The sequence below is a fragment of the Drosophila bipectinata genome, chromosome 3R (assembly GCF_030179905.1).
Source record: "Drosophila bipectinata strain 14024-0381.07 chromosome 3R, DbipHiC1v2, whole genome shotgun sequence".
Taxonomy (NCBI): Eukaryota; Metazoa; Arthropoda; class Insecta; order Diptera; family Drosophilidae; genus Drosophila; species Drosophila bipectinata.
In genome coordinates this window covers 10,482,268-10,507,403 of record NC_091739.1, presented here as the reverse complement: position 1 = coordinate 10,507,403, position 25,136 = coordinate 10,482,268, and the positions used below count along the sequence as shown (strand labels likewise).

General features: G+C 43.7%; 6 protein-coding genes across 8 annotated transcripts; 4 read left to right on the top strand and 2 right to left on the bottom strand.

The window, feature by feature from the left end:
- The first annotated feature begins 1,259 nt into the window (after window positions 1-1,259).
- On the top strand, window positions 1,260-3,150 carry Osi9 (DUF1676 domain-containing protein Osi9). The gene is made up of 3 exons (XM_017247279.3): window positions 1,260-1,564; window positions 1,625-1,880; window positions 2,365-3,150. The coding sequence occupies exons 1-3, from the start codon at window positions 1,430-1,432 to the stop codon at window positions 2,670-2,672; spliced, it is 699 nt and encodes a 232-aa protein (XP_017102768.1). The 5' UTR covers window positions 1,260-1,429; the 3' UTR covers window positions 2,673-3,150.
- Window positions 3,151-5,200: 2,050 nt separating this feature from the next.
- Osi10a (Osiris 10a) lies at window positions 5,201-6,478 on the top strand. The gene is made up of 2 exons (XM_043212082.1): window positions 5,201-5,674; window positions 5,850-6,478. The coding sequence occupies exons 1-2, from the start codon at window positions 5,206-5,208 to the stop codon at window positions 6,476-6,478; spliced, it is 1,098 nt and encodes a 365-aa protein (XP_043068017.1). The 5' UTR covers window positions 5,201-5,205.
- Window positions 6,479-6,746: 268 nt separating this feature from the next.
- On the top strand, window positions 6,747-8,214 carry Osi10b (DUF1676 domain-containing protein Osi10b). 3 transcript variants are annotated; one of them, XM_017247363.3, is made up of 3 exons: window positions 6,747-7,377; window positions 7,621-7,772; window positions 7,839-8,214. In XM_017247363.3, the coding sequence occupies exons 1-3, from the start codon at window positions 6,960-6,962 to the stop codon at window positions 8,118-8,120; spliced, it is 852 nt and encodes a 283-aa protein (XP_017102852.2). In that variant the 5' UTR covers window positions 6,747-6,959; the 3' UTR covers window positions 8,121-8,214. The 3 variants fall into 3 exon arrangements, with proteins under 3 accessions (XP_017102852.2, XP_070137417.1, XP_070137418.1); XM_070281316.1 differs by having other exon boundaries at window positions 6,747-7,772; XM_070281317.1 differs by having other exon boundaries at window positions 6,747-7,772; window positions 7,844-8,006.
- Window positions 8,215-8,270: 56 nt separating this feature from the next.
- Osi11 (Osiris 11) lies at window positions 8,271-9,338 on the bottom strand. Its single transcript, XM_017247450.2, has one exon. The coding sequence runs from the start codon at window positions 9,331-9,333 to the stop codon at window positions 8,416-8,418; it is 918 nt and encodes a 305-aa protein (XP_017102939.2). The 5' UTR covers window positions 9,334-9,338; the 3' UTR covers window positions 8,271-8,415.
- Window positions 9,339-18,255: 8,917 nt separating this feature from the next.
- Window positions 18,256-21,988, top strand: Osi12 (DUF1676 domain-containing protein Osi12). Its single transcript, XM_017247328.2, has 2 exons — window positions 18,256-18,921; window positions 20,879-21,988. The coding sequence occupies exons 1-2, from the start codon at window positions 18,450-18,452 to the stop codon at window positions 21,292-21,294; spliced, it is 888 nt and encodes a 295-aa protein (XP_017102817.1). The 5' UTR covers window positions 18,256-18,449; the 3' UTR covers window positions 21,295-21,988.
- Window positions 21,989-23,416: 1,428 nt separating this feature from the next.
- Window positions 23,417-24,290, bottom strand: LOC108129444 (eggshell protein 1). The gene is made up of 2 exons (XM_017247423.3): window positions 24,195-24,290; window positions 23,417-24,133 (listed from the first exon to the last, which is right to left on the bottom strand). Exons 1-2 carry the CDS (start codon window positions 24,198-24,200, stop codon window positions 23,627-23,629), a joined length of 513 nt encoding a protein of 170 aa, XP_017102912.2. The 5' UTR covers window positions 24,201-24,290; the 3' UTR covers window positions 23,417-23,626.
- Window positions 24,291-25,136: the final 846 nt, after the last annotated feature.

Sequence of the window (25,136 nt, the reverse complement as noted above, 5' to 3'; positions counted from 1 at the left end):
GGTAAAACGATGAGACGATGAAACGAGAAGCAGTAGAAAGAAACAGCAGCTGAGACGTGTGGCAATTTTCGAGTGCTGCAAATTAAAGCGACATAATGCCAATGAAACTCTCGTGTTCGACTATCTGCTATCTGGTCGCTTCGCTGTATTTGTATCTGTTTCGCTGTCTGCGGCTGTGCAACTGTCGACGATTGGATTGGCATACAAAAGTGCAGATACATTATGCGAGATGCTTGCTGGAGGCAAAAACAAACACATAAATAAAAAGCAAAATTAAAGTGAAATTTTTTCCACCATACCGCCGCGGCACAGCCAGCAAACTAGTTAATTTTCTATTTTACTCCAATTCGAGTGGCGGTTGCTTTCGACCAGCGGCCGCCATCTTAAATGGTGCTCTTGATTAACCGCCCACCGCCCACCCCCACCGTCACTGTGGGCAGGTGTTGTTGCAATTTGAAATGAAACCACTGCAGCAGCACTTTCTGCACCGCCTGAAACTAACTAGCAGCTGAAAGTGTGCCATCATCATCAAACTGCGGCGCCGCCAAGGAGCCTTAAATTCTTAAAAAAATATGTAATTTAACGCTAATTAATTAGCGAGCTGAGAAAGAAACTTATTTTTATTTTCATTCATCACGAATAGGGTTCAACAGGGTTTCTTTACAAAGTATTGGATGGATTATGCGTTCATTTCTTATTATTTATTTTTGTAGTTTGTAGAAATGGATTAAATAGCTTTTTAAAATTATCTTACTAAGATCTTAACTCATAGATATATACCCCATAAACCCTACTCTTTTTATTGTAAGCCATATAAAGTAAATTATGTGTGTATTATGCCCAAACAATAAGCCTTCTCCCTCTGACAGGCAAACAGCTAACAGCCCCATAAGTGTGTTGACAAACAACAACTGCCAACAAGATCTGCCGGCGCTAGCGCTGACTGCACTGCCAACTGCGACTGCGGCGCTCACCTGTCCAGGTGAGGCTAAGCCCCAGCTTCGGCTGCAACCTGGCCTGCCGGCCGATGCGCCTCCTCGTCTTCGCACTCGCATTCGCACTCGTCGGTGTTTATTTAAATTCTAAGCTCGGCTACCGTTTCTCTGGGGGCAGGGGGCCAATAGAGAGGAGGCAGCAGGCTAAAAGGCTGGCCAGAGCCGGGGGGCAGTGGGGCCTCGCTAAAGCGACAACAACAAGATTGTCGTCGCTGCTGGCCAGCGCTGCTCAGCTCTGCTTCGGAATAAAACTCGATCCGCGTGCGTCTTCTAGCACAGTTTACCGGTTGCCTTCTGACCGACAGATCGAACTTACACCAATCGAGCGCAGTGCACTCAATCAAACGATTATCCTCCAGTGCCAGGAAGTGGCAGGATACCAGCAAGTGAAAAGTGTTTGTGTACAGAATAAACTCAAATCAAAAACCCAAATCATGTTCAAGTTCGTGTGTTTGTTCGCGCTGATTGCCTCCACGGCAGCAGCCGCTTCGGAGGCCGACAGCCTGCTCACCAGCGCCCTCAAGATGGTCAAGGACTGTGGCGAGCGTTCGATGGTCTTGTGCATGAAGGTAAGACTTTAGGGAAGTCAAGCCTAATCACAGAAATAAAATACTTCTAACCCCTAAAAGGAACGCGCCTTGCACTATTTCGATAACGAGAACGGAGATGTGCGACTAACCGAGGGCATTGCCCTGGTCAAGACCGACGACATCCCGGTGGGCCGTTCCCTGAACGACGTCCAGCTGCCCGAGGAGGTGGAGGCTCGCGAGGCCGAGGTTGACTCGTTGCTGGTGGAGCGTGTGGCCCGATTCTTCGGCACCCACACCCTGCAGTTCAAGGTGCCCAAGGACTCCATCCAGGATATGCAGCGCGCCCTCGAAGAATGTGAGTATCTCTGGGGCTGGGAAACGTCTCGCGATCGATTAGATTGCGCATAAATCATGGTTCTGGTTTGATCAACTCGTTGCCAATTTGGGTTAGTAATGCAGGCGACCAGTTTTTGTTGGCTGTTTGATTTTTTTAAGCGGGCAGATGGCTCGGACTGAAATCCTGTTTTCACTGTTAAGTCGCTGCCATATCGAGGTCATCCTGTAGCCATGTAGCGGTGCATTGGCAGCCAGTTGGCTATTAATTGCACTTTAGTCAGCTAGTTAGGCTTACTTTCTTTTTGTGGCGGCGGCCGCGGCCAATTTCCGATTTCTAAACGCAGCCACATAGAAAGCGGTCGATCCTGTTCGCCACTAATTATTTGTGCTCCAATTGCTAATGAGCGGTCAGCTATGATTAGCCAGCGAAAGTACTAAATGCAAATTGCTTTTAAAACTCAGACTAATGTATGAAACCTTTTGAATCCTTTTTATTCCCCCAGCCCGTGGCAAGAAGAAGGAGAAAAAGAAGTACCTGATGCCCCTGCTGATGCTCTTCAAACTGAAAATGGCCGCCCTCCTGCCCCTGGCCATTGGCTTCCTGGCCCTGATCTCCTTCAAGGCCCTCGTGATCGGCAAGATCGCCCTGCTGCTGTCCGGCATCATTGGGCTGAAGAAGCTGTTGGAGTCGAAGAAGGAGAACTACGAGGTGGTGGCGCACCCCCACTACGAGCACGAGCACAGCTACGGACGATCCCTGCAGCAGGACTCCCAGGCGCAGCAAATGGCCTACGCGGCGTACAAGCAATAAGCCAAAAACGCAACCGCAGCAGCAGTAGCAGCAACCATCAGTGCAATACTCGGAGGGCCGTCTAATTTATTCTATTTATTTAATTTATTTGTATAGCATAGTTCATGCCAGGCTTAAACACATAAGGCGCCATCAACGATTTGAGACACAAACTAAAGCAAACTTACAAAAATGAAGGAAACCAGAAGCACCCATAGTGTATAAGTTGAAACAGATTGCAAAAAAGAAGGGGTTGAGCGAGAGGGGGCAGCCTAAGCCATTTAATTTTAATCTTAATCTCACAAATGACTGCAACTTTTGTATTAATACTCAGAGCTTTACTATTGACTACAGCTTAAAAACTCTACTCTTAAACTTAACTCAACTGCTTAACTCTGAACTGCTGAAAGGCTCGGCCACGCCCCCTTAGCACTGCCACGCCCCTTTCTACCAAACAGAAATCCACAATAAAAGAAATGCCGCATTTATGTCAAAAAGATGTTTTAATTTTTCAATGAAATATCGCTCATACGCCGCGTGTGCAGCGGAATGCTTTCACTCTTTCACCAAAGACGAACGGGGCCAGTGATATCAATTGCATGTGCGACACACAAAATCATGGAGTGAATTTCACTTGAGTCAGCGAGGCGTGTAGAAGCCTCGGTTGGTCAGTTTGAGGCACAACCACATCCCCTGATGCCCACATCGCCGCATACATCCACCGGCTATCCAATGTCGCTCCAGAAAGCACACACATAAAGTCGCACATCTCGGGAAAATCTAATGAAAGTAGCGACCTGGTTTTTAGTTTTTGCATTCACAGTGCAACACGTACGCCCAGTAATCCCCCAATCCCCAAACCAAATGGGGTGTGTGATTACAGAGAGAAAAGTTTTTTCATCAAAAATGGTTGCTTTGTTTACCAAAAGTTATATAGTTCAACATTTAAGCCACAAAACAAACACTGAAAATAAAAGTAAAGTTTAAGAAAAAATGAAATAATTAATTTTTTTTTACTTTATTTCTTCAAGTGCTTAAACAGTGTCAATGGCTTGGATGTGGATGCAAACATGTATTCATGTTCCAGACTTGGGAGCACGCCTCGCGGCTGCAATTTATGGCCGTCGGCATTCGGTATTCGGCATATAAATGGCCAAAACCGACAAAACGGTCAAAATGGCCAAAGGTCTACTTAGCCGCCTCGTATATCTTCTTTTTTTTTTTTTGTAACTATTTGTAAACAACTGCAGGCAACTGGCCGTGAATTTCAAGTATTGGCGGTGAAAGTGTTTATTAATACAATTTCTTTTTTGTCGCGGCGCATTGAAATTGGAAATTTATTGGTCGAAGGCCATTTACTCGAAGTCGAACTCAGACTAAGGACTCCTGACATGCACACAAATGGCAAACCATTTGTGAAGCAACCGCCCAGGTTCCACAGCTAATCCAAAGTCAAAAGTCCTTGAAATTTTTCCAGAGGGGGTCTGACTTTCCATGAAGTTTTCCTCTCTCGACTGTCTGCACAGTTTTATTATTTTCCAAGTACTAGACAAAGTCCCTGAGGTGTCTTAGGGTGTAAAGGTGTCTGAAACGTTCATCAGGGAGTATATTAAAAAGCGCTAAGACCGCAAATGACCTTGATGTTGCTGGCTTGGAAGCTGTTGACGTAATGGCAACACTAAACTTTTATTGCATCTTTTTCAGTCAGCGCCTGAAAGTATTCAGCGACTTTCGACATAAACTGCAAGAGATTATTTGAACAACTTTTTAATACCCATTAGCTTGACTTGAATTAAACTTTCTTTGAACAGGGATTTCGTGGCTTTAGAATTCCAGTATTCTAGCTTTTGGGGATTAGATTAGAATCAAGATTTTATAGTGATTCGATTAGAAAATCTTAAAAGTTAATGAAGAAAATCCAAATTATTTTTATAAGATAGTAATTAGTTTTTCCATGGTCGTGATGCACTATTTATTTGAATTTCTAACATTAACCAAATATTTTCCACCCATTTATCTGCTTGTTTGTTTTCATGATTGACCAGCCATAATTTTCAAGTTTTGTGTGTAAACGATGGAACATTTCTGGTAATTCTTTAAATCGCCTCCGTTTATTTAATTGCCGTGCATTAGACAAGGTAATTGTAGATTTTCCGAGCCGTCCGTACTGTGGCGCCTGCGGGAGTTTCATAATTTCTGTGGAATAACAATAACCCATTACATAATGGCCGAGATGTGCGAAAAATTGGCCACCAGTCGACGCAGCTTGGGTCGTGTGCACTGACCATGACCATGCCGGCACAAGCACTGCCAACAAATGCCACAAAAATAAGAAGTCGACGAAGACGAAGACGAGGAGCCGCCACTTGGCGTTGATGTAAAACAATTTCCGTTATTGGGCCATGTGCAAAAAGCTGCGCGTTAACTGAATGGGAGCAGATTTGGCCAAAGACCGAGTTGATTATTGTATAACAAGATGAGGTCCGGCGGCCGGTATATAATCCAAGGGTCAGCTGGCGAGCGGGCTCAGTTCAGATCCATACATTTGACCATCATGTCGCCACTGGATTTAGTCTTCCTCCTACTCTGTTCCCTGCAACTAAAATCGGTAGTTACAAGTGACTTATCCGCCGTGAGCTCGGAATTTAAGCAATGTGTTCGTGGAGCTCAGAAGCCAAAGTTAAGTGAATGTCTGGGCCGGTCTGCTCTGAATTTCATCCAACGCTTGGACGAAAGTGATAACGTTCGGTTTGTGGAGGACTTCGCAACGGTGAAAAGTGAAACTGCCGCAGTCAGATCTTTGGCAAATGTCCTGGATACAGATCCTGTAGACTTTCGGGGCATCCTAGAAAATGCTGGAGCCGTGATGGGTCAGCGTAGCTTGGAGTGGCACATGGATGGATTGTATCCGGGTCTCATGTTCAAAATTGGACCCACGGCTGATGCAAATAGCGTAGCAGAATTTGTTTTAGATGGAGCTGGCCAAGGAGAGAGGCAATTTGGTTTCGAGGAACCAACCACGGGTAGGAACATTTAGCTTAATAATCTTAGTGGCTTTTTAAATACCCAAGACGATAATAATTGTCGAAATAAATTTAGAATTTCGTCTAGACAAGTTCTTGCTTCACTTCCCCAATTTCTCTCAAAAGTTTGATTAACACCTCATATTAATTTTACTTACTTATTTTATTTTTCCAGGCCGTCTGCTGGCTAAACAGTACCTACTTCCATTCCTACTCGGCCTAAAGTTTAATCTAGTGGCCCTCGTTCCCCTGTTATTCGCTGGAATTTGTTTGCTTCTCAAAAAGTCGCTATTTCTTGTCAAACTGGCAGTCTATGTGAGCAGTTTCCTGGGACTTGGAGGAGTTTTTGGATCTTTGGGCGGGCTGGGCGGCTTGGGCGGAGGATTTGGAGGCGGTAATTTTGCCAGCTTTGGTGGTTCGAACTTTGGCTTTGGTGGCGGTTTTCCCGGGCCCCACCGACCAGTAGGTCACTTTCCGGGGAAAACCACCGTATTTGGCCATGGTGATGAGCTACACCACCAGTATGATGTTCACGAGGCATCTCCATACCGGCGCACCGAGCGGAAAGTTCGATTTGAGCAACCACGAGCCGCAGAGTTACCTGCCCAAGCACCACCCACTATGGGCCACCCGCCTATTAAGCCACCCACCGAAGACCGTTTCTATGACTTTGAAAACCAGCGAAGGCCCAGCAACAAGTTATTGACAGCCAGTTTGGAGCAGGAGGGTGGCCTTCTGATGCGAAACTTTCAGGATGCCAGTGGCATGAAAGGCTGGCAGGCAGTTGACGTGAGATCTTTGTAAGACATAACTTTGCTACACTCTAAAAAAAAATAAGTCAAATATGTAGGAAGTACCTACCTTTTATTTAAAAAACAAAGTTTATATCACAATCATTAGTCAATGTTATAGGAAAGTAAGCTAGACTATACATATAATAAAATATTAACAAATATCAGTATTAAAATATTATAATAGTATTTATCTAAGTGTGTCTATTAGCCAAATTTGAGTGCTTTCCAAAACGAAAGTTAACTTAACCGAAAAAAGTGCGATTCGGTTTCAGTTTTCGTCAAGTCAAGGTTCAGCAAGCAGGCTTCTGAAAACTTTTCTATTTGATTCCTATCAAGAGTGCAGTGTCGTGCTTTGACAAGCGATTTAATTGCTAACCCGCATAGACCAGAGTATTATAAATACCGGGTCAGACCATTTTCCGGGGTTATTTGTACTTTAAACGGCGTTAAAAGAGGTTTTCCTCAAATTTAGTTATAGAACGTTCAAGAAGATGTGGCGTGTTCTTTGTGTTCAACTTGTACTTCTGGGAAGTTCGGTCTTGGCTTTAAGCCACAAAGTCAACGAAACTTTCGGAGAGGCACAGGCGTCCAGCTGGAGTCCACGCAGTCTGGGCAGGATTATAGCCCACTGCCTGGGTGGATCGGAGATGTGGGATTGTCTGGGATACGAGAGCGAAAGGCTGCTGGACTTTGCAGCCAAGGATAATAGCACTTGGCAGATCAGTGACTACCTGAGCATCGAGCCGTTGGATGGACTGGAGACGCAGGAAAGAAGACGCATGGACTTGGGTCTGGCTGGGAAAATAATGGGGTTGGTCCAGGCAAAGGCACTACGCATTCAGATGCCACGGCAGTTGACCATTTCGAATGCCATCGACGATTTTGGCAGTGAGCTGGGCTTTGATCAAGGTACTTATTCGAGCGTAAATGATAAGGTCGATAAGCTATTCGGTGGATTCGGTAGTTTCGAAGTGCATGCAACCACCACAAGTACAGATTCAGATAAAGATAAAGTTAAGCTAAAGAAAAAGAAAAAGTCTAAAAAAAAGAAAAAGTCTAAGAAAAAGAAAAAGTCTAAGAAAAAGAAAAAATCTAAGAAAAAAAAGAAAGACAAGAATAAAAATAAAAATAAAAACTGCTCCAAAAAAACAGGTCGCAAAAAGAAGGACAAAGACAAGCACATGGCCATGATGGGCGGCATGATCATGATGGCCACCTTGGCCCAAATGTTCCTGGGGAAGGTCATCCTCATCGCCGGCTCCGCCTTCATTATGGCCAAGATCGCCCTCGTCATATCGCTATTGGTGAGTAGATCCTGAGATTCCAGAACAGTTCTGTCCAAATTGTTGGCGCTACGCCTCTCTCCGCAGGGCAGTCTAAAAAAGGGTACGACTGGACACAGTGGTAGTGGTGGCGGCGGCGGCACCACCGAGCATGTGGTGGTGCACTCGAGCCATGAGAGCGGCTGGCACCGCAGCATGCCCACCCACGACTACACCTCCATCCAGACAATGGAGCAGGTGGAGGAGCCGCCCATGGAGTTCTACCAGGCCTATCAAATGGAGCCCTTGAAGCGACGCCTGCATCAGCCGGAGACTACTGCCCCACAGCTCCATCCGGAAACCACAAAGCCGACTCCGGGATTTCTTTAGACCTTCGAAAATATGAAGCTCATAGGGTGTATCTTAACGCACTCTTGTATTATACAATGCCAATAGGTTTAGGACAAAAAATAACTTATTTTATTCCCCACCATTTAAAAATCAACTCTTGAATTTTTTCTTTTAATGCTCGTTCTGTGGTAACATATTAACTAAGATAACTAAACTTAAACTGGAGGGCTTTCGATAGTATAGTAAATACAAATTCGGATAGATTGGTCTAAGGTTCCTTGGGATCTTTGGTTCTGGAGCCGCTGCTGGCCGGTGGTGGATGCTGTGCGGCTACTTATCGTGACCCCTTGGCATTGGGCGTGGCAGAGGCACCCACCTGGGGCATCCAGGCCTGGTAGGCCTTGTCCTGCATCATCATCTCGTCATCGATGCTGCGGTGGTAAGAGCCTCCGTCGTGGCCGCCCGTGTCGTACTCGCCCTGGTGGCTGGAGGAATAGGTGTGACTCTGTTGCACCTGAGGATGCTTCACGATCTCGTACGTGGTCTTTTCCCCGCCGTCGTGTCCCACCAGTTTCTTTAGACCGATAATGGCGCTGATGATTAGCGCTATTTTCCCCACTATCAGCGCTTTTCCGGCCACAATCGCAATCGAGTGGTAGGCCATTTTAAGAATAGCTGTCTTCAGAAGAACGGCGGCAATAAACGGTCCCAAGTACTTCTTGTCATCCTTCTTCTTGCGTCCTTCACTGTCGCTTCCAGGCAGGAAATAGTTGTAGATGTTCTGGAGCCAGTCCTGGCCATTCCTTTCACCAAATTTCAATAGCCTCGGCAGGTTCACTTGCAGCTGGTGGGTGTGGACAAAGCTGAGAAAACGTTCCAGCAGCAAAGCGTCCAAACTTTTTCCAGACATGTGCTCCAGATCTCGATTGCTTAGCTGGTTTTCGACCAGGCTAGAACGACCACTTCGCGTATCCGCACTGAAGGACTCTCGACGCACCAAACTAACTCCATCAATGATGCCCAACTGCTGGACTTTCAGAGCTCTTCCCAGAAGGCGGGCACCCTGGACTTTGCAGCACCAGAAGATGTCATCGCTGTCGGCGCACTGGCCGTACACGTGCCGCACTGTCCGCAGCAGGCCGCTCTCCGCTGTGGTGGAACTCGGGTTTGTGGTGGTTTGCGCCTCCAAGGCCGAAAAGGCTTGAAGGGCTGCCAGCAGCAGGGCGATTAACAGACCCAGACGCGAATCCATTCTTGGCGTGTCCCCAATCCTTGCTTCACTATTTCTTTTCTCTCCCGATTTGCAGTTGCGGCAGCTGCTCGGATTCCTCTTGGCCAACTGATCTTGTGCGCCAGTTTGTCCGCCAAATTTATACACTTTACCTTGCCACAATTAGCCAGGCAGCCGTTGCAGAGAGTTTTGCTTTTCTTACAAAAGTGCAAATGCACAGGGAGAATTGCAGAGCAAAATGGTAGTAGAGGTAATAAAACTTTCAAGTAACATTTTATGGCCTTTTTATGGCAAGAGAACCAAATTACAGTTTATGTGAGCTTTAAATTTGCGCTTTATTTGTCCTTAAATCTAGATATTGAAAACGATCGGTTCATTGTATAAATATTAATACTGAATAAGAAGTTTTGTTTTCTAAACTAGCACGTTCCAAAAGTAAGCCAATTTCTTACCCCATTGTGCCTTTTTTGATCATTTTTTATATTAGTATGTTTTTTAAAGTGCAACAATACCTGGTGGCTATTCAGAGCGTAGTATGCATGATGAGTGCACCCAGCAGCTGCTCACAACCTGCCGGGCAGATAGTAAAGCAAAGCTTGGCTGCAGATTTAGTGCAATTTCCAGGCCAATCCAGCTGGAGGGGGGTAATTTGCCGTAATTAGCAAATCTTGGCAATTATTTTGGTATTTATAGCACCGGCTCGGCTTGATGATATTTCCAACCACCTCCAACGCCCACTTTCATCGGCAGACTGTGAAACCAAGGCGAATGCCAAGATCTTCTCTAGTCTTTCAGGCTTTCGTTTGCACACGCAAAGATTTTGGGCTTACATATTTATTAGGCGAGTGAATCGAAACCGAAATGAATGCTGATTGGGTAGAAAATTATAGAATTGCAGTGAGATCTGTCGCCGTCAGCAGGAAAGCTAATGAAAGTGCCAGAGCAGTCGCTAGCAATTGTCCTGATACACGTACCAATGCGAATAAGAATGGCTTTGGATGTGAAAATCCAAATTTTAAATTATGCGAGGAAAGCATGAAATTAGTACGACTTATAAATAATTTTTTATTTGCATAAAATTAGATTTGAATTGAATATTTGATAAAGGGTTTGACTAAGTATACATAGTAGGGTTTTGAAATAAATAAATAAAATGAACTCTTTAAATAGATGCGGAAAAAGACTTTTATCTTTTCATCCACTTAAAATAAGATAACTTTTTTCCAAATAGCATAGATTCATTCAATTTACAAAGCAATCAAACAATTTTTTATTGTTTAACAAACAAATAAATTCTTCAACTCGCAAAGTACTTGTTTGCAGAAGGATATGAAACGGATTTGATTGAATTTGTTTATGCTGGATAAACATTGTCAATACATATTGTCAATATTTTGAATATAAATAAAGACTTTTGTTATCAAATCATGATTTTCCTATTAGGATTTTTATTTATAAAATGAAGAAAAAAAGCTAAAAACTAAAACTAAACACAAGAGCTTCACTTTAGGGAAATAAAAGAAAGGCATACTTTTTGGCTTCAAGGAGAAAGCCAAGCTTTCTTCGACAGAAGCGCTACCATTTCGCTCAGTGAAGCACTGAAACAACAAACAGAGCAACACCTTAGCAGCGACTCATGCATAATTTATGCTTGGCGCTCTCCATTTATGAAATATTAATTAAAAAAGCCGCCTGACGAACATCTAATGATGGGATTTGCAAGTTTATCGCGCCGAAACACGCCGACTCGAAAAGTGTTTTTCTTTTCTAGCGGGAAAGTGCATAACTATCTGTCTATCTCTGCATAAGTTTTGGATGTGTTCTACATATTCAGCCGGAGGACAAACACAACATCCACTGCAAAAACTGAGAAAGACTTGCCGCCGCATAATCCGCCGGCGATAATTTATGATAATTCACGTTTGGCTCACACGCAATCCGACTTTCGACGGACCATCCGCCGCTAATAGGCCCAAATCTGTGGGCCAACTAACTTGGTGGCTGAGTTGCCGCTGCTGCAGCCCACAATTTGCAGTAATTGGCATTTTGTGTTAACAGAGAGCAAACAACCCAACGCTTAGTGATCGAAGACCAATCTGCAATTGCATATAGTGCACTTGAAAAAACATTCTTAAAAAAAATAATATAGAACTAAATTTTAATATATCTCATACATTAAAAATATTAATATTTTATCCAAATATTTGCTAAAAGAAAAAAGGACAAAGCCCAATTAAAGGACTTCAATACTTTTCTTCGACTGAATAAGAAGAAACACTCTAGCTATAAACTTGGCCAAGATCGACACGAAACTTTTCCCCATCCCAGGCGATTTATTTGGCCTTTGTCTTGGCGTCTTTGAGTCGAACTCCAATACACAATTCTGTGGCTAGCCGGCTGGGAACTTTTTCGCTACCAAACAATTGCATAAAGGAAAAGCTGTGGGGTTTTGTTTTGGTTTTTCATTCGCTAGCAAATTTTTCACTTTCACTTTATGTTGACATCTAAGGCGCCCCCGCCAAGAAAAGTAACCAAGCCTGAGAGCTTTAAGCCAAGATGTGGTGGTGGGCACAGGTTGCCTCCTCCTCCTTCCCCGTTCTCCGCTCCTCATCATCCACCCATCGTCCCACAATCAAATTAAGTGCCGTGGGCCAATTACGTTTCACTCTGACCCCTCGACAACTGATGAACTGCACCATGGATCCGGAGTTGTGTGGAAAGCCGGACCGTGACTATCGGATCTGATCGGAGTGACTTTCTGCCTTCTGACTGCCTGGCTGAGGGCCTGACTGCCTGACTGACTGCCTGCTGCCTTGATGAATTTATTATACGCTTGTCTTAGCCATTTCCCCCCAAATTATACGTTTGTTTATTTGTCTTGGCTGGCCCTAAACAAAAACCATTTTCACTTGCCCTCAGCTGAGGGAGAACTGCGAGTCAATTCAATTTTTATGTCTAATATTTCGCTTAGTCCCAGGGGCCACGTTACAAATCTTTTTAGCAGCCCGGAAAAATGAGAGTATTCTGTGGCGAATTTCAATTTCAATCTGCCCCCGGCCTGCAACAGGAACTCACTTGACATGCCACATTTATTTTTGTTTTGCAAATTCTGCTTTGCATTTGTTTGCTGTCAAAATTATCCGTTTTACCCCCTGAGGCATAGGCTTTATGTTATGAAATACTTTGAGCACAGAGAAAATATTTATAGTACTACCAAATCATAAACATAACGCCACTGACTTATTTATAAAAAATTTAAAAAAGAAAGCAAATTTTATGCTTCTGCCTGTTTAAATTACAATCAAAATCAATATCATATATTAAAGCAATACCCTTTTCCCTTAGTGTCTTTTTCCATTTTATTTTAAGACCATAATATATACGTGTTCGGCATTTTTTTTTTATTGCCGCCCTCAAATCTAGGTGTTTTTAAAAATAGCTCTCATTCAATTTAATTTGCATAACAGTCAATTAAGGCGGCACCTCAAGGATAGACCCCTGCGTTTAGTGAGTTTCCGAACAGACATTTTTGAGGTGAAATTTCGAGGTTCGGCCAAGGAGTCCCATATGAATTGCAAAGCAGAGTTCACAGCAATGTTAAATGCCAATCAAGATGGCAAGATGGCCGGGCCACGGCATCGACGTCTGAAGCTGGAAAAGTCATCTGGCATCTGCTCATCAATCAACCTGGCGTGCCGCATCTCGCAATAGGCCGCAATAACAACTTTGACATTGCCGGTGCTGATGCTGATGGTCGGTGCTGGTGAAGAAAGTGCTGTCTGTATGGAAGGCAAGTGATTTTCCAGACATCCCCAAAAGCAGCCGCATCGCATTAAGCACTTGCGTATTTTCGTTTTGGCCACATTTTAGTCGATTTTAATGCCTTGGCATTGTCATTTCCAAACCGGGCCACAGGCAAAGACGGTTTCCTTTACTTTGGCTTTGGCTCACATCGCATCACCGGACCGTAGACCATGTCCAAGTGTCAGTGCCTGCTGGCCAAAACAAAATTTCATTCCATTGTGCGCATTATTATAATTTAGCGGCAGACAAATGGCGCCCGGGGCGTATACTTAATCCTTCGTGCAAATCTCACTTGAGGAATTTTCGCAAATAAATCAGTATTTGAATATTGTTTTGGGGTGGGTCAGAAAGGGATGGCCAAGTGCGGTTTTGTTTTTATTTTGTCGTGTTTTCTGCTTTCTTGTGGATGGCCCAACCAAAATGACCAGGCTTAACCCCATCGCGTACCTTTTGGGTTCACAAAAATTTTTCGTCTACGGTTCAACGGCCTGACCATGGCCATGGATGATGATAAATTGAATGCCAGGCGAACGTGACAACAACCAAAAAAGTGAAAGCATCGGAAGCTGAGTCGGCGGTGAAAATGCTGGCCAAGGAATGGAGGAATGAATGGGCCAGGCCGCGGCAGGCAGGCGGCGTTTTCAGCAACCTTTACCATTGCCACAGAGATCCGGACTCCAGAGTTTCGGGAGCTTCAGAGTTCACTGCACAGACCGGTGCATGCAAACATGTCGAGTGAGATCGAGATATATGCCTGCCGCTTGTATCTTGTATCTGAAATTTCCATCATGGCAAGGTAGTGCTTGAGATTCGGGTTACTTCTTGCCTTCCCCTGTCTCCTCCCGAGAGTTAACAGGAAACTTTCGCGGTTCAGCGGCTTAGGGCGGCATTCGAACTTGACTCTTTTAATTGTCTGACAGGCCGAGCTGCGATTTGATGGCTTTAATTAGAGTCAGCCTATTCGGGTCGAGTGCTCGACCATTACGCACTTTCGCGTTGTAATTTGCGACACCGAAGAATTTAATTGTCAGACCAGCCACGGCACGGCACCACCGCAGTGGTCATCGGTCAGCGGTCAGCCTCTGAAGACGGGGTCTGACGGGGGCCGTACGGTCAGCCCCCGGACATCTTTCAATTGACCGGAGTTGGGGAAAAGAGGCGCCAAAGAAAGCGAAAAGCAACGCATAATAAATACTAGCGGTAAAAGTAATGAGAAAATGCTTATTCGCAATCCACTGAACTCCATAGACTGCCTGCTGTATCTGTATCTGTATCTGATTGGAGTTGCATGGTAACTAAGACAGGTAATGATGTAAAATCGTATTAGACTTGATTACAAAAGAATGGAAGTCAGTGAAGAAATATTAGATGTTAGAATACAAACTTGAATCTCCCTTCTTTTGTATAATTTTTGAGCCCTATTAGTTGAAAATTTCTCTCTGAACATAATCACATTTATGCTTCCTTTGCATATGTATCCAAGCCCAAGAAATTAATCAACGTGACCCATGAAAGAAGGATAAATGATCATTTATCACACAAGGTGCTGCCACGCGACGTTGGTGAAAAATGTCGGCAAATTTTTTCTTGAAACCTCGAAGCGGGAATAACGCTTAAATAAATTGTTCGCGAATTAAATGAAAATCAACAGCTACAAAAGAAACATTGGCTCGTGACTGTCGTGCCGGAGCGGATGTCCAACTGGCTAGCTGGACGCCTGGACAAGTGGATGCGGTGGGGCAGATGCTGCTGGCCGCCGCTGTTGAAAGCTGTCGGCTTATCGCACCCGTCGGCGCTGATCCCATATTAAAGTTAATTAGCGTGAGATTTGTGCGAGCGCCTGGCGGTTAACTTTGATTAACGTCAATGCGGCGTCAAAAAGCCAACGATAAAAACCAACAAAAAAATATCAAATAAAAAACCAAACCAACTGCGCTAACAAGCAAATAAAAAATTGTTCACGCACACATAAAGACACGATAAACATTTTCTTTTCGCTTTCTTTTGTTTGTGAAAATTGCAATTTTTATTGCACAGACTCTGGGAAGGCGAACAACCCCCATGCCCCAATCCCCATTCCGCATGAAATAGAAAGTCGAATCGGGTTCTAAATGAAATGGAGAAAGAAAAATTAAAACCGAAAGTTAAGTGGCCACTAACTTTAACCTGTGTTACTCGCCCAAAACTTTTTCGCTCTCCAACTTTAGAAGAATTTAGAATGAACTTTTGCTGTTTGGCTGCTGCCTGGTTAAGGTAGGTTGTTGTGATTTTTGTTGTGTTTGTTTCTTTACTTTCTCTGGTGCGGGCTGAAAAATTTCACACACACTTAAACCGCAACGACTTCCATGAACCGAGTGCAGCTGTTGCCTCCTTGTTGCATTGTGGTTGTTGTTTATTAAAACGCAGTTCTTCGCTTAATTTTTGTTGCTAGTGTTTTTATTTTGTTTGGACCGCGACCGCAAAGTGGCACAGAAAAACTGTGAAAAATCTTTATGTCGGGGAGGAAAGTGCAAGGCGTGGCGACAGCACCAGCAACACCAACAAAAAATTGCCACGGGGCTGAGGAAGCAGACTGTGTTGCTGTTGCAGCAAGTATTGCTGTTGCTGCTGTGGTTACTACTGCTGCTGATGTTGCTGCTGCTTGCTGCTGTCATTTGGCCTTGCCAGTGGAAGCACATTGGCATGCCCGAGGAAGGAAGACAATCGGAATTGTTTCACATGCTCTTGCACAGCCGGAGAGATATGGGCGTTTGATATGGATACATGTCTGGCGTTGCACATTGCACATTGTACACATATTGGATGCGGATGTTTTCGGTTGCAGCTGCACACCCGCATAATAATATGGAAAATCATCTGTTGGGAGCTTGAGCCCCAGGGCCTGATGGACATTTTGACAGCCCGACTTAGACTGGAATACAAACAATAATGCACATTAGTCGAATTGTTCGCCGCCGAGTGGCATTTGGAAAGGCGAGGAAAACAATTTGATACGAAAGTGTCCAGAGAAAACAAGCGACATGAGAGCGTGCCAGAAATTTTCGATTTTTATCTGCTCTTAGGTATGGGAAAAAAAAATTAAAGCAGATTGATAATGTTTACTTTTGTTTAAATCAAATTAAGAGCCCACGAAAATTGATGTTTGTTTTCCCATCCTAACGTAGACCCTTCCCCACGAATTTCGTGGAAAAAATATATAATCATTTGGCAGGACTCCTTCTTCAGGTTCACTGCCTCTGGGGAAAATCCCATAAATTTCCATTTGGCTTGAGACATTTATGAAGGCTGCCTGACGGACGGTCCGGCGGCCAGTGAACCCAAAACGCTTTAGTTCTCATTGTTCATCAAGCACCTAAACGGAAACAAAGCTGTGTGCAAATAAATACGTACTTACCGCGGCACTTGAGAAGCTTTATGCAGATCGATGAACTGCCCCTGGAAAATTCCCCCGGCTGCCTTCGGACGTCGGGCAGTGAAAGTGCCGTGAAAAAAAGGCGGCGTTCAACTAAATCAAAAGCCCGAATAAGTGGCCCAGAAAAAAAAGTAACGAGTAGCCCGGTAAAAGATACCTTGCCGAAGTGCCGACTCTTAAAGTATGATGCTGGCCCAGAAGGCAAAACTTGGTAAGTACTCGTAAGTTGGTAAGTAGCAGCCAGGGGGCCATTAGTCTTGGATCTTTGTGGCCGGCGGGGCATTAATTTGCCACTTTATTAGCTAAAAATCATTTTCGACAGTCAGGGAGCGGCTCATATTCCATTTTATGTCCGGTTGCCACATAAATCGATCCCAAAGCGAAAGCTTCCAAAAAGTAAAACCAGAATGCACTAAAATTTGTTTTTCTCTTGTTTTTATTTTTTTGTGAAAACTAACCATAATTATGCAGTGCAGCTTTCCTTTCCCTTCACCAGTTGCATGTTGGGAGGCACGTTCTATCAAATGCATGGATGCAGTTGCAGATTCAGATACAGATTGCTATGTCAGCACATTTCAGTTTAACATTTACGCCATTCTTGGGTGCAGGGCAAATGTCGATAGCCCGAAGGCATTTAATGCACTTTAACGTGGGATGCTGCTACCCACCTGAAAAGCCCTAGTTTTCACATTGGCACCCTCCCCCGGCATTTTGCATAACACATAAAATGGTATTGCCATTGGCCACTGTTTAGTGGCTGGCAATGACTTTCTTTATGGCCAAAACTCGAATGGCGAAAATTGCTAAAAGCCAAATTGAAATTAAAGTGTCAACGGCAACGGCAGCGGCAGTGGCAGCCAGTTACAGAAATGGTCAGATGCCAAAAAAAAGTGAACTCCTACCAAAAACCACTAATGCAACTAATATGTTTGTCCATAAACAACGAAAGCTATGGCTGGAAAAACTAGTCGAAACTCGTTGGAAATGTTTTTGGCCTCGCCTTCGCTTCGCTGCTGGGCTCTTTGGTTCATTGAAGGCTACGACTACTACTGCCAATGATCATCAGGCCGAAAGTGGTGTTGCCAACTTGGTTATTTTCCAGCCATTTTCGAACAATTGGCAAAAGTGAAAAAAAAGACATTTTCTTCTCAGGAGCAAGCCATAAACGAACATTTAATGAATGAATAAAGAAATTGCGATTTGTTTTTCATACCATTTCGTGGCCCATTTCTTTAAATTTATTATGATATAAAATTTGTATAATACCATGTACAAATAGTTGTCTTAAAGTTTGAACATTTATTGCACAATAAAAACTTAAAGAAACCATTTGGCTTATATAGTTGTTGGATACCATTAACTAATGTTTACTTATTGAAAAATAAATACAAAAAAAATCCCTCAACCTCTTTTTTATCATGATCTGATCCTCTTTTCTTCCTCTACTGAAAATTAAAATTAATAGTAATTTTTTTGTGCTTACAAGTTTGTATTTAACAGCCAGTCGTCAACACTGGCGCACTTTTCTTCCCACAGCAATGGAAAACCGAGCGAAGAAAAGAGCCAGCTCAGGCTGAAGGCCCGAAGACGGCAAACGAAGCCGAGGAAAATCAAATTGCGATTAAGTCGAAGCCGAGTTCGAGTGCTGGGAGACTTGGAGCGAGCGAAGAAAGAAAGGTCTATAAAAGAACAAAGTGCGCCAAGGCTGGGCATCAGTTTGATTTGAGCCAGCAGACGGCAGCCACTGCTCCGAACTGCTCCAGTGTCCAGTGGTCTACAGCCTTAAGGATCTCCAAGGATTAACAACCACACAAACACACACACTTAGACACACAGGAAGCACCTGCCGCGTGGTGTCCCGCGAGTGTTGTAACTGCTGCTGTTGGTGTTCCCTCGAACAGTGAAAAGTGAAATATTTGAAATGACATTGAAACAGAGGGGTTGGCAGGCTCTTAGCCTGCTCGCAGTGCTATTCCTCGCCAGCAGTTGTGAGGCGGCCACCGAGCAGTTGAGCAATCCGCCCAGCCCGTCCGTCCAAAATGCCGGGGCCCGGACCATTTTACGGGTCTACGACGAGTGCACCCGGGCCGAGGCCGGGTTCGTGCCATGTCTGAAGAAGAAGGCCATTTCGTTCATCGACCGTTTATCTCCCATTGATGCCATTAACGTGGCCGATGGCATCAAGCTGGTGCGCCTGGAAAATGCTCCTGCCCGCTCGCCGGTGACCAGCGAAAATGAACTGGAGTCCTCGCTTCCAAGGTCGGGCAGTGATCGCGATGCCAAGCTCACCCACATGCTCATCGAAAGGCTGAGCCTCTTCTTCAATGGTCACTCGCTGCAGGTCAGCTTCCCCAAGCTGACATCCGATGAAATAGGCCGGGGATTAGAAGAAGGTAAGCAAAGAAATCCAAGCTTATTTCCCTGCAAATTTAAATTCCTGCAAAGAAATTATCATTAGCTCTGTCTTAAAAGGATAATGTTACCTGTTGTGGTTGCAATCCATCCATCCATTGATAAACACACAGATTACAACCAATTCTTTGACAAACAAATCAAGCCAGCAAAAAAGCATACAATCATCACTTTCTGTGGGCGGTCTAATTGCGGTTACCGCTAATACCCCAGTATCGTATCCATTGCGCGTAACAGTGACATAATTTGACTTTATCCACGACTATGGCTCCGGCCAGTAATTGCCAGGCAGTTATTAGAGCCAAGAGAGCCATCAAAAGTATATCTTAGCTGGCAATGACACTGGAAACTGCATAGCTAGCTGGCCCACTTCCTGGCTTATCATACTGCATTGTATGTAAACCGCGGGGAGGCGGCTGCTCATGTCTCTGCTCTGGGAAAATGCGCAATTGTTTTTATTTTTTCCTCACCCATAACGCACACACGAGAAAACCCGTTGAGCAACTCAGGAATGACCCAGAAACCTTAACAACGACATCAGCCAAACGGTAGCGACAACGTCGAAAAAATGTCAGGCCAGAATTTCGTGTTGTCTGAATAAAAATAAAAACTGCCAAAAAGCATGTTATTTAGTGTAAGTTTCACATCACGAAGAAGTGATACTCTATATTAGTTTTGATCATTTAAAGAAAGCTAATCTTTTTAAAGAGATTTAAATAGTAGTTTCAAGAAGTGTGAATAAGACTTAAAACAATAATGCTTAATTAAGTGAAAATGTAGTGCTTATTCTAGTACTGACTATACTTTAACCTTAAAAGTTTTCATTTTTTTTACAACTCTCTTGTTCTCTAGTGGATAAACCCTTTTGATGTCTGTATAAGGGAAATAAAAAGCAAAAACTAAGCCACGTTCAAATGTCATGACCATGTCAAATGCAATGAAAGTGGTGACCACGTTTCTCCACTGGGGCCACGAAAACCAACTCCTCGACCAGGCCGGGCTGAGCCAGACCAGGCCGTTGGCATTTTCATTTCCATTTTGAGCGCGAGCTGTTGTCGCCAGGCCGCCTGCATCAATTACAAATTTGACACAAGCACTTACTGCAACATCCACATCAAGATCGCAGATCGCAATGGAATCCAATGAAAAGTGAACTTACTTTCACGCCACATGAAAATTTTCTTTTACTTTCAAATCATTGATCAAGATTTTTAATCGATACTAGCGTAGTCAGTTACAAGTTGGCCAACACTTTCCCAATGGCCTGGCCATTTTTGGCTAATGGCCTCCGATCGAGTCTGATGCCTGCTTAGAGCTGGTTATGACAGTCCGATCATCAGTCAGTCTTTTGGGGAGCATTAGTGCCCATATCATTTTCCACTTCCACTTGCATTTCCACGTCCTCATCCGCGTCCCTGTCCACATCCCCTTCCATATCCAGATACGTGGACGTGCCCATATCGAAATGCATTTTTCACCTGGCGAGGCTGGCAGGTGAAATCGCCTGGAGTGTCCCTAATGAAGGCAGCAAAATGAAAGCCACACACGCTGCTATGTTGCCAAAACAAGGCATTGCCGCGGAAAATATTCTCACACAGCCTTTGGTTAATTGAGCTGGAACTTTCACCATCTTTTCCTCGAAGCCACATTCAGAGTTGGGAAATTTTTCAGAGGTTTCATTTTCAATTATGAGGAAAACTGCAAAGGGGCTCAATTGTTTACATTCTTGTGGTGCTAATAATAGTTAATACTGAGTACTGAACTCGTCTCGTAAAGTACTCTTTTACTCTTCTAATAAAGTTTACTAGGAAAGAGGTTTTTTCAAAAGATTTTGGTTTCTTCAACATCAACACTAGTTTTTTTTAAATGTTTGTTGGATAAACATAGCTTTGAATATTAGTATCCTAAATCATTAATACCTTCTTGTTTCTATTACAGGTCGCGGTAAAATGAAGAAAATGATGGGAATGATGATGATGGGCATGGCCATGAAACTAATGGGAATGATCCCGATCGCCATGGGTGCCCTGTACATCCTGGCGGGCAAGGCGCTGATCATCTCCAAGATTGCCCTGCTTCTGGCAGGTATAATCGGTCTGAAGAAGCTGATGTCGGGCAAGTCGTCAGGCGGCAGCTCGGGATGGTCCTCGGGCGGCGGAGGCGGTGGCGGCGGATGGTCCTCGGGCGGTGGCGGAGGCGGTGGCGGCGGTGGCTGGGACAGGCGATCGCTAACCGAGGCCCAGGAGCTGGCGTACCGGGCACATGGACAGCAGCAGGTCCACCAGCAACTCCAACAGCAGCAATTGCATCAGCAGCATCCAAAGGCCAGTGCACCACAGGTGACCCAGTCATAGGATGGAGGTAGATCTTGGATCTGTCGAGTGTCAGATACAAATATGCATTTATCTTGTGGATAAAGCTCGGACGACGGCGGACGGTCACAGATTGTAATTAGATATACATAAACACTCTTTTTGCACTTGCACTGCGGGGCAGACAAGAAGGCTTGATGATGCGTTTCCAACGGTTAACTCTACGCGCAGTGGCACTTATGGATACATCGACTGAAATGTATCTAGAACGTGCGTTCCCACTGGGCAATGCGGATGATTTTTTTTAATGATTAGTATTTGCTTTAATCGATTATGTTTTGTTTGTAACATGTGGCGCACTATCCGCTCTGCCCTGCTCTGTTTACTGTTAGCTAATTCTATCTTTCTACCTGTATCTGTATCTGCTTCTGTATCTCAATCTGCATGTGCACTCTGTGCTCTTCACAACTTCTCACTTGCTAACTGCACTTGCTTTTTCAATTACTTCTCGTACTTCCGCTTCTCCAGCTCCGTTTCCAACTCACTCCACTCTGCGCACTCACATTAACTCTAGATTGCCTAACTGTATGTAGCCACTAAGTGTATTAATTTATTTAAACTATTTATTTATTTATTTACTTATGTAGTAGCCATAAGTGTAACTCGCATGTAAGCAGCAAAGTTTTCAAAAAACAGAAAAGCAAAAAAAATGTATACAAATAAATCATTGATACCAATCGAAAGGACGGAAGTATCCCATCTAGTAGCTTTAATTTTGTGTGTAAAGGTCAAGTCAACATTAAAGATGTCTGCATGGCTGGCTGCTTTGCTGGTATTTATAGAAGGCCCTCCTTGCTCACATCTGAACATCCTGTATCCAGTTACATCCGCTTCCTTTTGGCGAAATCCTAATAAAACTTGTGCATCTCCGGCCCCATCTCCGGCTTCCATAAATTCCACTTGTAGTGTCCCAGGGTGTTTGTCCCATATTCGGCAACCTTATGGCCCACGTTTATTGCTCTCTGACTCGAGAACCTGCAAACTCACCCAGCCAGACAGTTGCGTTGCCGAGAGATTTAAGCCACGAAACAACTTGGACCAGGGAGTACAGCTGTGTAAATATTTCCAGGCCATGAGCACGAGGAGCAAAGTTAGTTATGGCCAAAGAAAGTACCGGAGCTCCCACAGAATTTAATCATAACAGAACACACTCCGGATGGTGCCGGAGAACAAGGGTGAAATAATGAATTACGTCAAATGAATCATCATCCAATTAGTTGGGTTCAGAGTTCAGAAACCAGGGATAATGGTTCAGATGCAGATAAAATTCGAGGCTTTGTCTTTAACAAATTAAAGCTATTAACTTCGCCAACTCAATTTAGCTAGTAACATAAGCGAATTAGCTCCAAACTCTACACATCCTTCGGATAAATTGTTTTTTCAACACGGAAATTCGCCATTAATATTTTTATGAACAAAAAATATTTTAATGGCTTGTATAAATAGAAAGAACAATTATCTTTTTGTTTTCATTTTATACAAAATGGTATTTTGGCTTCGATTTGCATATAATATGCATAATTTGAGTGCTATCTCCTTATTGAAAGCCAAAAACCTGAATTGGTTTAAACTGTCTGCGATTTGTATTGAACCGCCAGATCATTTATAATTGGAATTTTTTCAACATTTTGTTACAAGTCATTAGAGTAAAGGGCCGCTTATGGTAATTAAGAGATTGTAGATTTTACAAATAAATAAATTACATAGATAAATCAAATCATTATTCAAATAAATTAAGCTGCTTAAAGCAATTAAATATTTTTAGATAATTCTAAACATATGCCAAAATTGCAGTTTAGCCACGGCTTTTTATGGCTAATGTTATATAATTTAATGCGATAAAATCACCTCGTGCAGCTTAATAGCTTTTATTTCAAACAAAAAAAGGCTACTTTTTTTATTCTTTTTATGAGTTAAATGAAAAAGAAAGGCAAAACCAGAATATAATTAGCAAATCATCTATATTAAAATCTAAATATATAAAAAACCAATTTATTGGGTTTAAGCCAATTAATCTGCTTATAGATCAATTAGGGTAGAAAAGGACACTTACAAGGTAAAATAAGACTAACTTTATTTGGTTTAAATTGTATTCACTTTCGATTTTATTTGTGGGTTCGCCAAGCAATCTGCCGATCATCTTAAACTTGTTTTTCTAATTTAAATACAAATTAATTTAAGAGTCTCGCATGGCTATGGAAGTTTTTCTAAGTTTTATTCTTTCTGCAGGTACGTAAACAAGTTTTTGTCCGGCTTAAAGCTAAATGGTAATGAGGTAGTTGGGTACATGGGTGGGTGGGCTCGTTACAGTTTCTTACTTCTTCACTTTCCACCAGCCGGACTGGCCGCCATAGCCGCCACCGTAGCTGCCACCGTAACTTCCTCCGTAGCCACCTCCGTAACCGCCACCACCGTAGCCACCACCTCCATGGGTGGTTGTGATTACTTTGTAGACATCCACGCGGGAACCGCCGCCGTAGCCACCGCCGCTGTAGCCACCGCCGCCATAGCTGCCGCCGTAGCTTCCACCACCATAGCTACCGCCTCCCCAGCCACCGCCTCCGTAGCCACCGCCTCCGTAGCCACCGCCTCCATAACCACCGCCTCCGTAGCCACCGCCTCCATGTCCTCCCTCATAGGTATTGATCACTTTGACGACCTGGACTCCTCCGCCGCCACCGCCGTAGCCACCTCCATAGCCACCACCGTATCCGCCTCCATAGCCACCGCCACCACCACCACCACCGCCTTTCAGCAGACCCAGTAGTCCTGCGTTGGTAGTTGCCAGTGTGGCGGCCAGCGCCAGAAGACAAACGAACAGCTAAAATTAAAATGGTTAGCGATATCCTTTAGAAATCCTTTTTGGCTTAGAGCTCACTCACTTTCATCGTGGATTGCGACCGCTTGCGAAGCACAAGTAGAACTAATGCCAAAAGCCACAGTCGCCTTCGGTTTAATAGCCGTCTGACCAAACCCCAGCAAAGGTGGCTCAGTGAGTGGCTAAATGTCGCACACGCTCCGCTCCTCTCCAAAAACAAGGTCTTTGAATCATCACGGCTGCCTTGTCGTTGGGACAACTCTAATGCAGCGCTCGGCTAAAAGCCGGTGTTGCCTGGTCTATTCCCGAAAGTAAATTTATGATTTCCATTAAAGCAGGGCGTAGGAAGAGTTCTAAGCTGAACTAGTTTTGCTGCTAAATTAGACAACTCGAAAACAAGGGAGTCCAATAGAGTGCAGGCTATGACATAGCACAAAAATCAACAATAGAAACAAAAATAATCGTCATCTATTATTATGATAAAGCTAATAAAAAAGCTAAAAAGGTTTAGAATTGAAAACATCTTAAGATCTTACCAAAAAAAATATAAATACATACATTAAATAATTAAAAAACCTTGAACATGCCTTGAAGCCTTGAACATTATACCTAAACTTGATAAGTTCATGATAGATTATAACTGAAAGTTCATAATGAATCCATGATAGATTATTTGATCTAGATTGAAAATTGCTTTTTTTCCTTTAGTGTATCAACTGCACAATAGCAAGCACGAGGAGTGTGAAAACACAAAAAACAAAAATGCAAGACAGCTTGTCCCAGTTGTTAGCTCATCAAAACTCATCTACAGCCACAAAAGCAGCAACATGCAAATTTACGGCAATAAAAAATAAATGGTTTAAATGTCTTAAGCTAGCTTGATTCATGTTTGATCTGATGTGACCAGTATGCTCGCATGGGAAGACAAAACAATGCCGGCTAAAATACTGGTTTCAGTCCGTTCAGAAATGGCCAGAAATTAGAAAAAATAATCCCCAGTCACTGT

Excerpts from the sequence above, each read along its gene's own strand:
- Osi9 (XM_017247279.3), top strand. The coding sequence starts at position 1,430 with ATGTTCAAGTTCGTGTGTTTGTTCGCGCTGATTGCCTCCACGGCAGCA. Across the intron at positions 1,565-1,624 it reads CGATGGTCTTGTGCATGAAG|GAACGCGCCTTGCACTATTT; the intron begins GTAAGACTTTAG and ends AACCCCTAAAAG. Across the intron at positions 1,881-2,364 it reads GCAGCGCGCCCTCGAAGAAT|CCCGTGGCAAGAAGAAGGAG; the intron begins GTGAGTATCTCT and ends TTATTCCCCCAG.
- Osi10a (XM_043212082.1), top strand. The coding sequence starts at position 5,206 with ATGTCGCCACTGGATTTAGTCTTCCTCCTACTCTGTTCCCTGCAACTA. Across the intron at positions 5,675-5,849 it reads TTTCGAGGAACCAACCACGG|GCCGTCTGCTGGCTAAACAG; the intron begins GTAGGAACATTT and ends TTATTTTTCCAG.
- Osi10b (XM_070281316.1), top strand. The coding sequence starts at position 6,960 with ATGTGGCGTGTTCTTTGTGTTCAACTTGTACTTCTGGGAAGTTCGGTC. Across the intron at positions 7,773-7,838 it reads CCCTCGTCATATCGCTATTG|GGCAGTCTAAAAAAGGGTAC; the intron begins GTGAGTAGATCC and ends CTCTCTCCGCAG.
- Osi11 (XM_017247450.2), bottom strand. The coding sequence starts at position 9,333 with ATGGATTCGCGTCTGGGTCTGTTAATCGCCCTGCTGCTGGCAGCCCTT.
- Osi12 (XM_017247328.2), top strand. The coding sequence starts at position 18,450 with ATGACATTGAAACAGAGGGGTTGGCAGGCTCTTAGCCTGCTCGCAGTG. Across the intron at positions 18,922-20,878 it reads AGGCCGGGGATTAGAAGAAG|GTCGCGGTAAAATGAAGAAA; the intron begins GTAAGCAAAGAA and ends TTTCTATTACAG.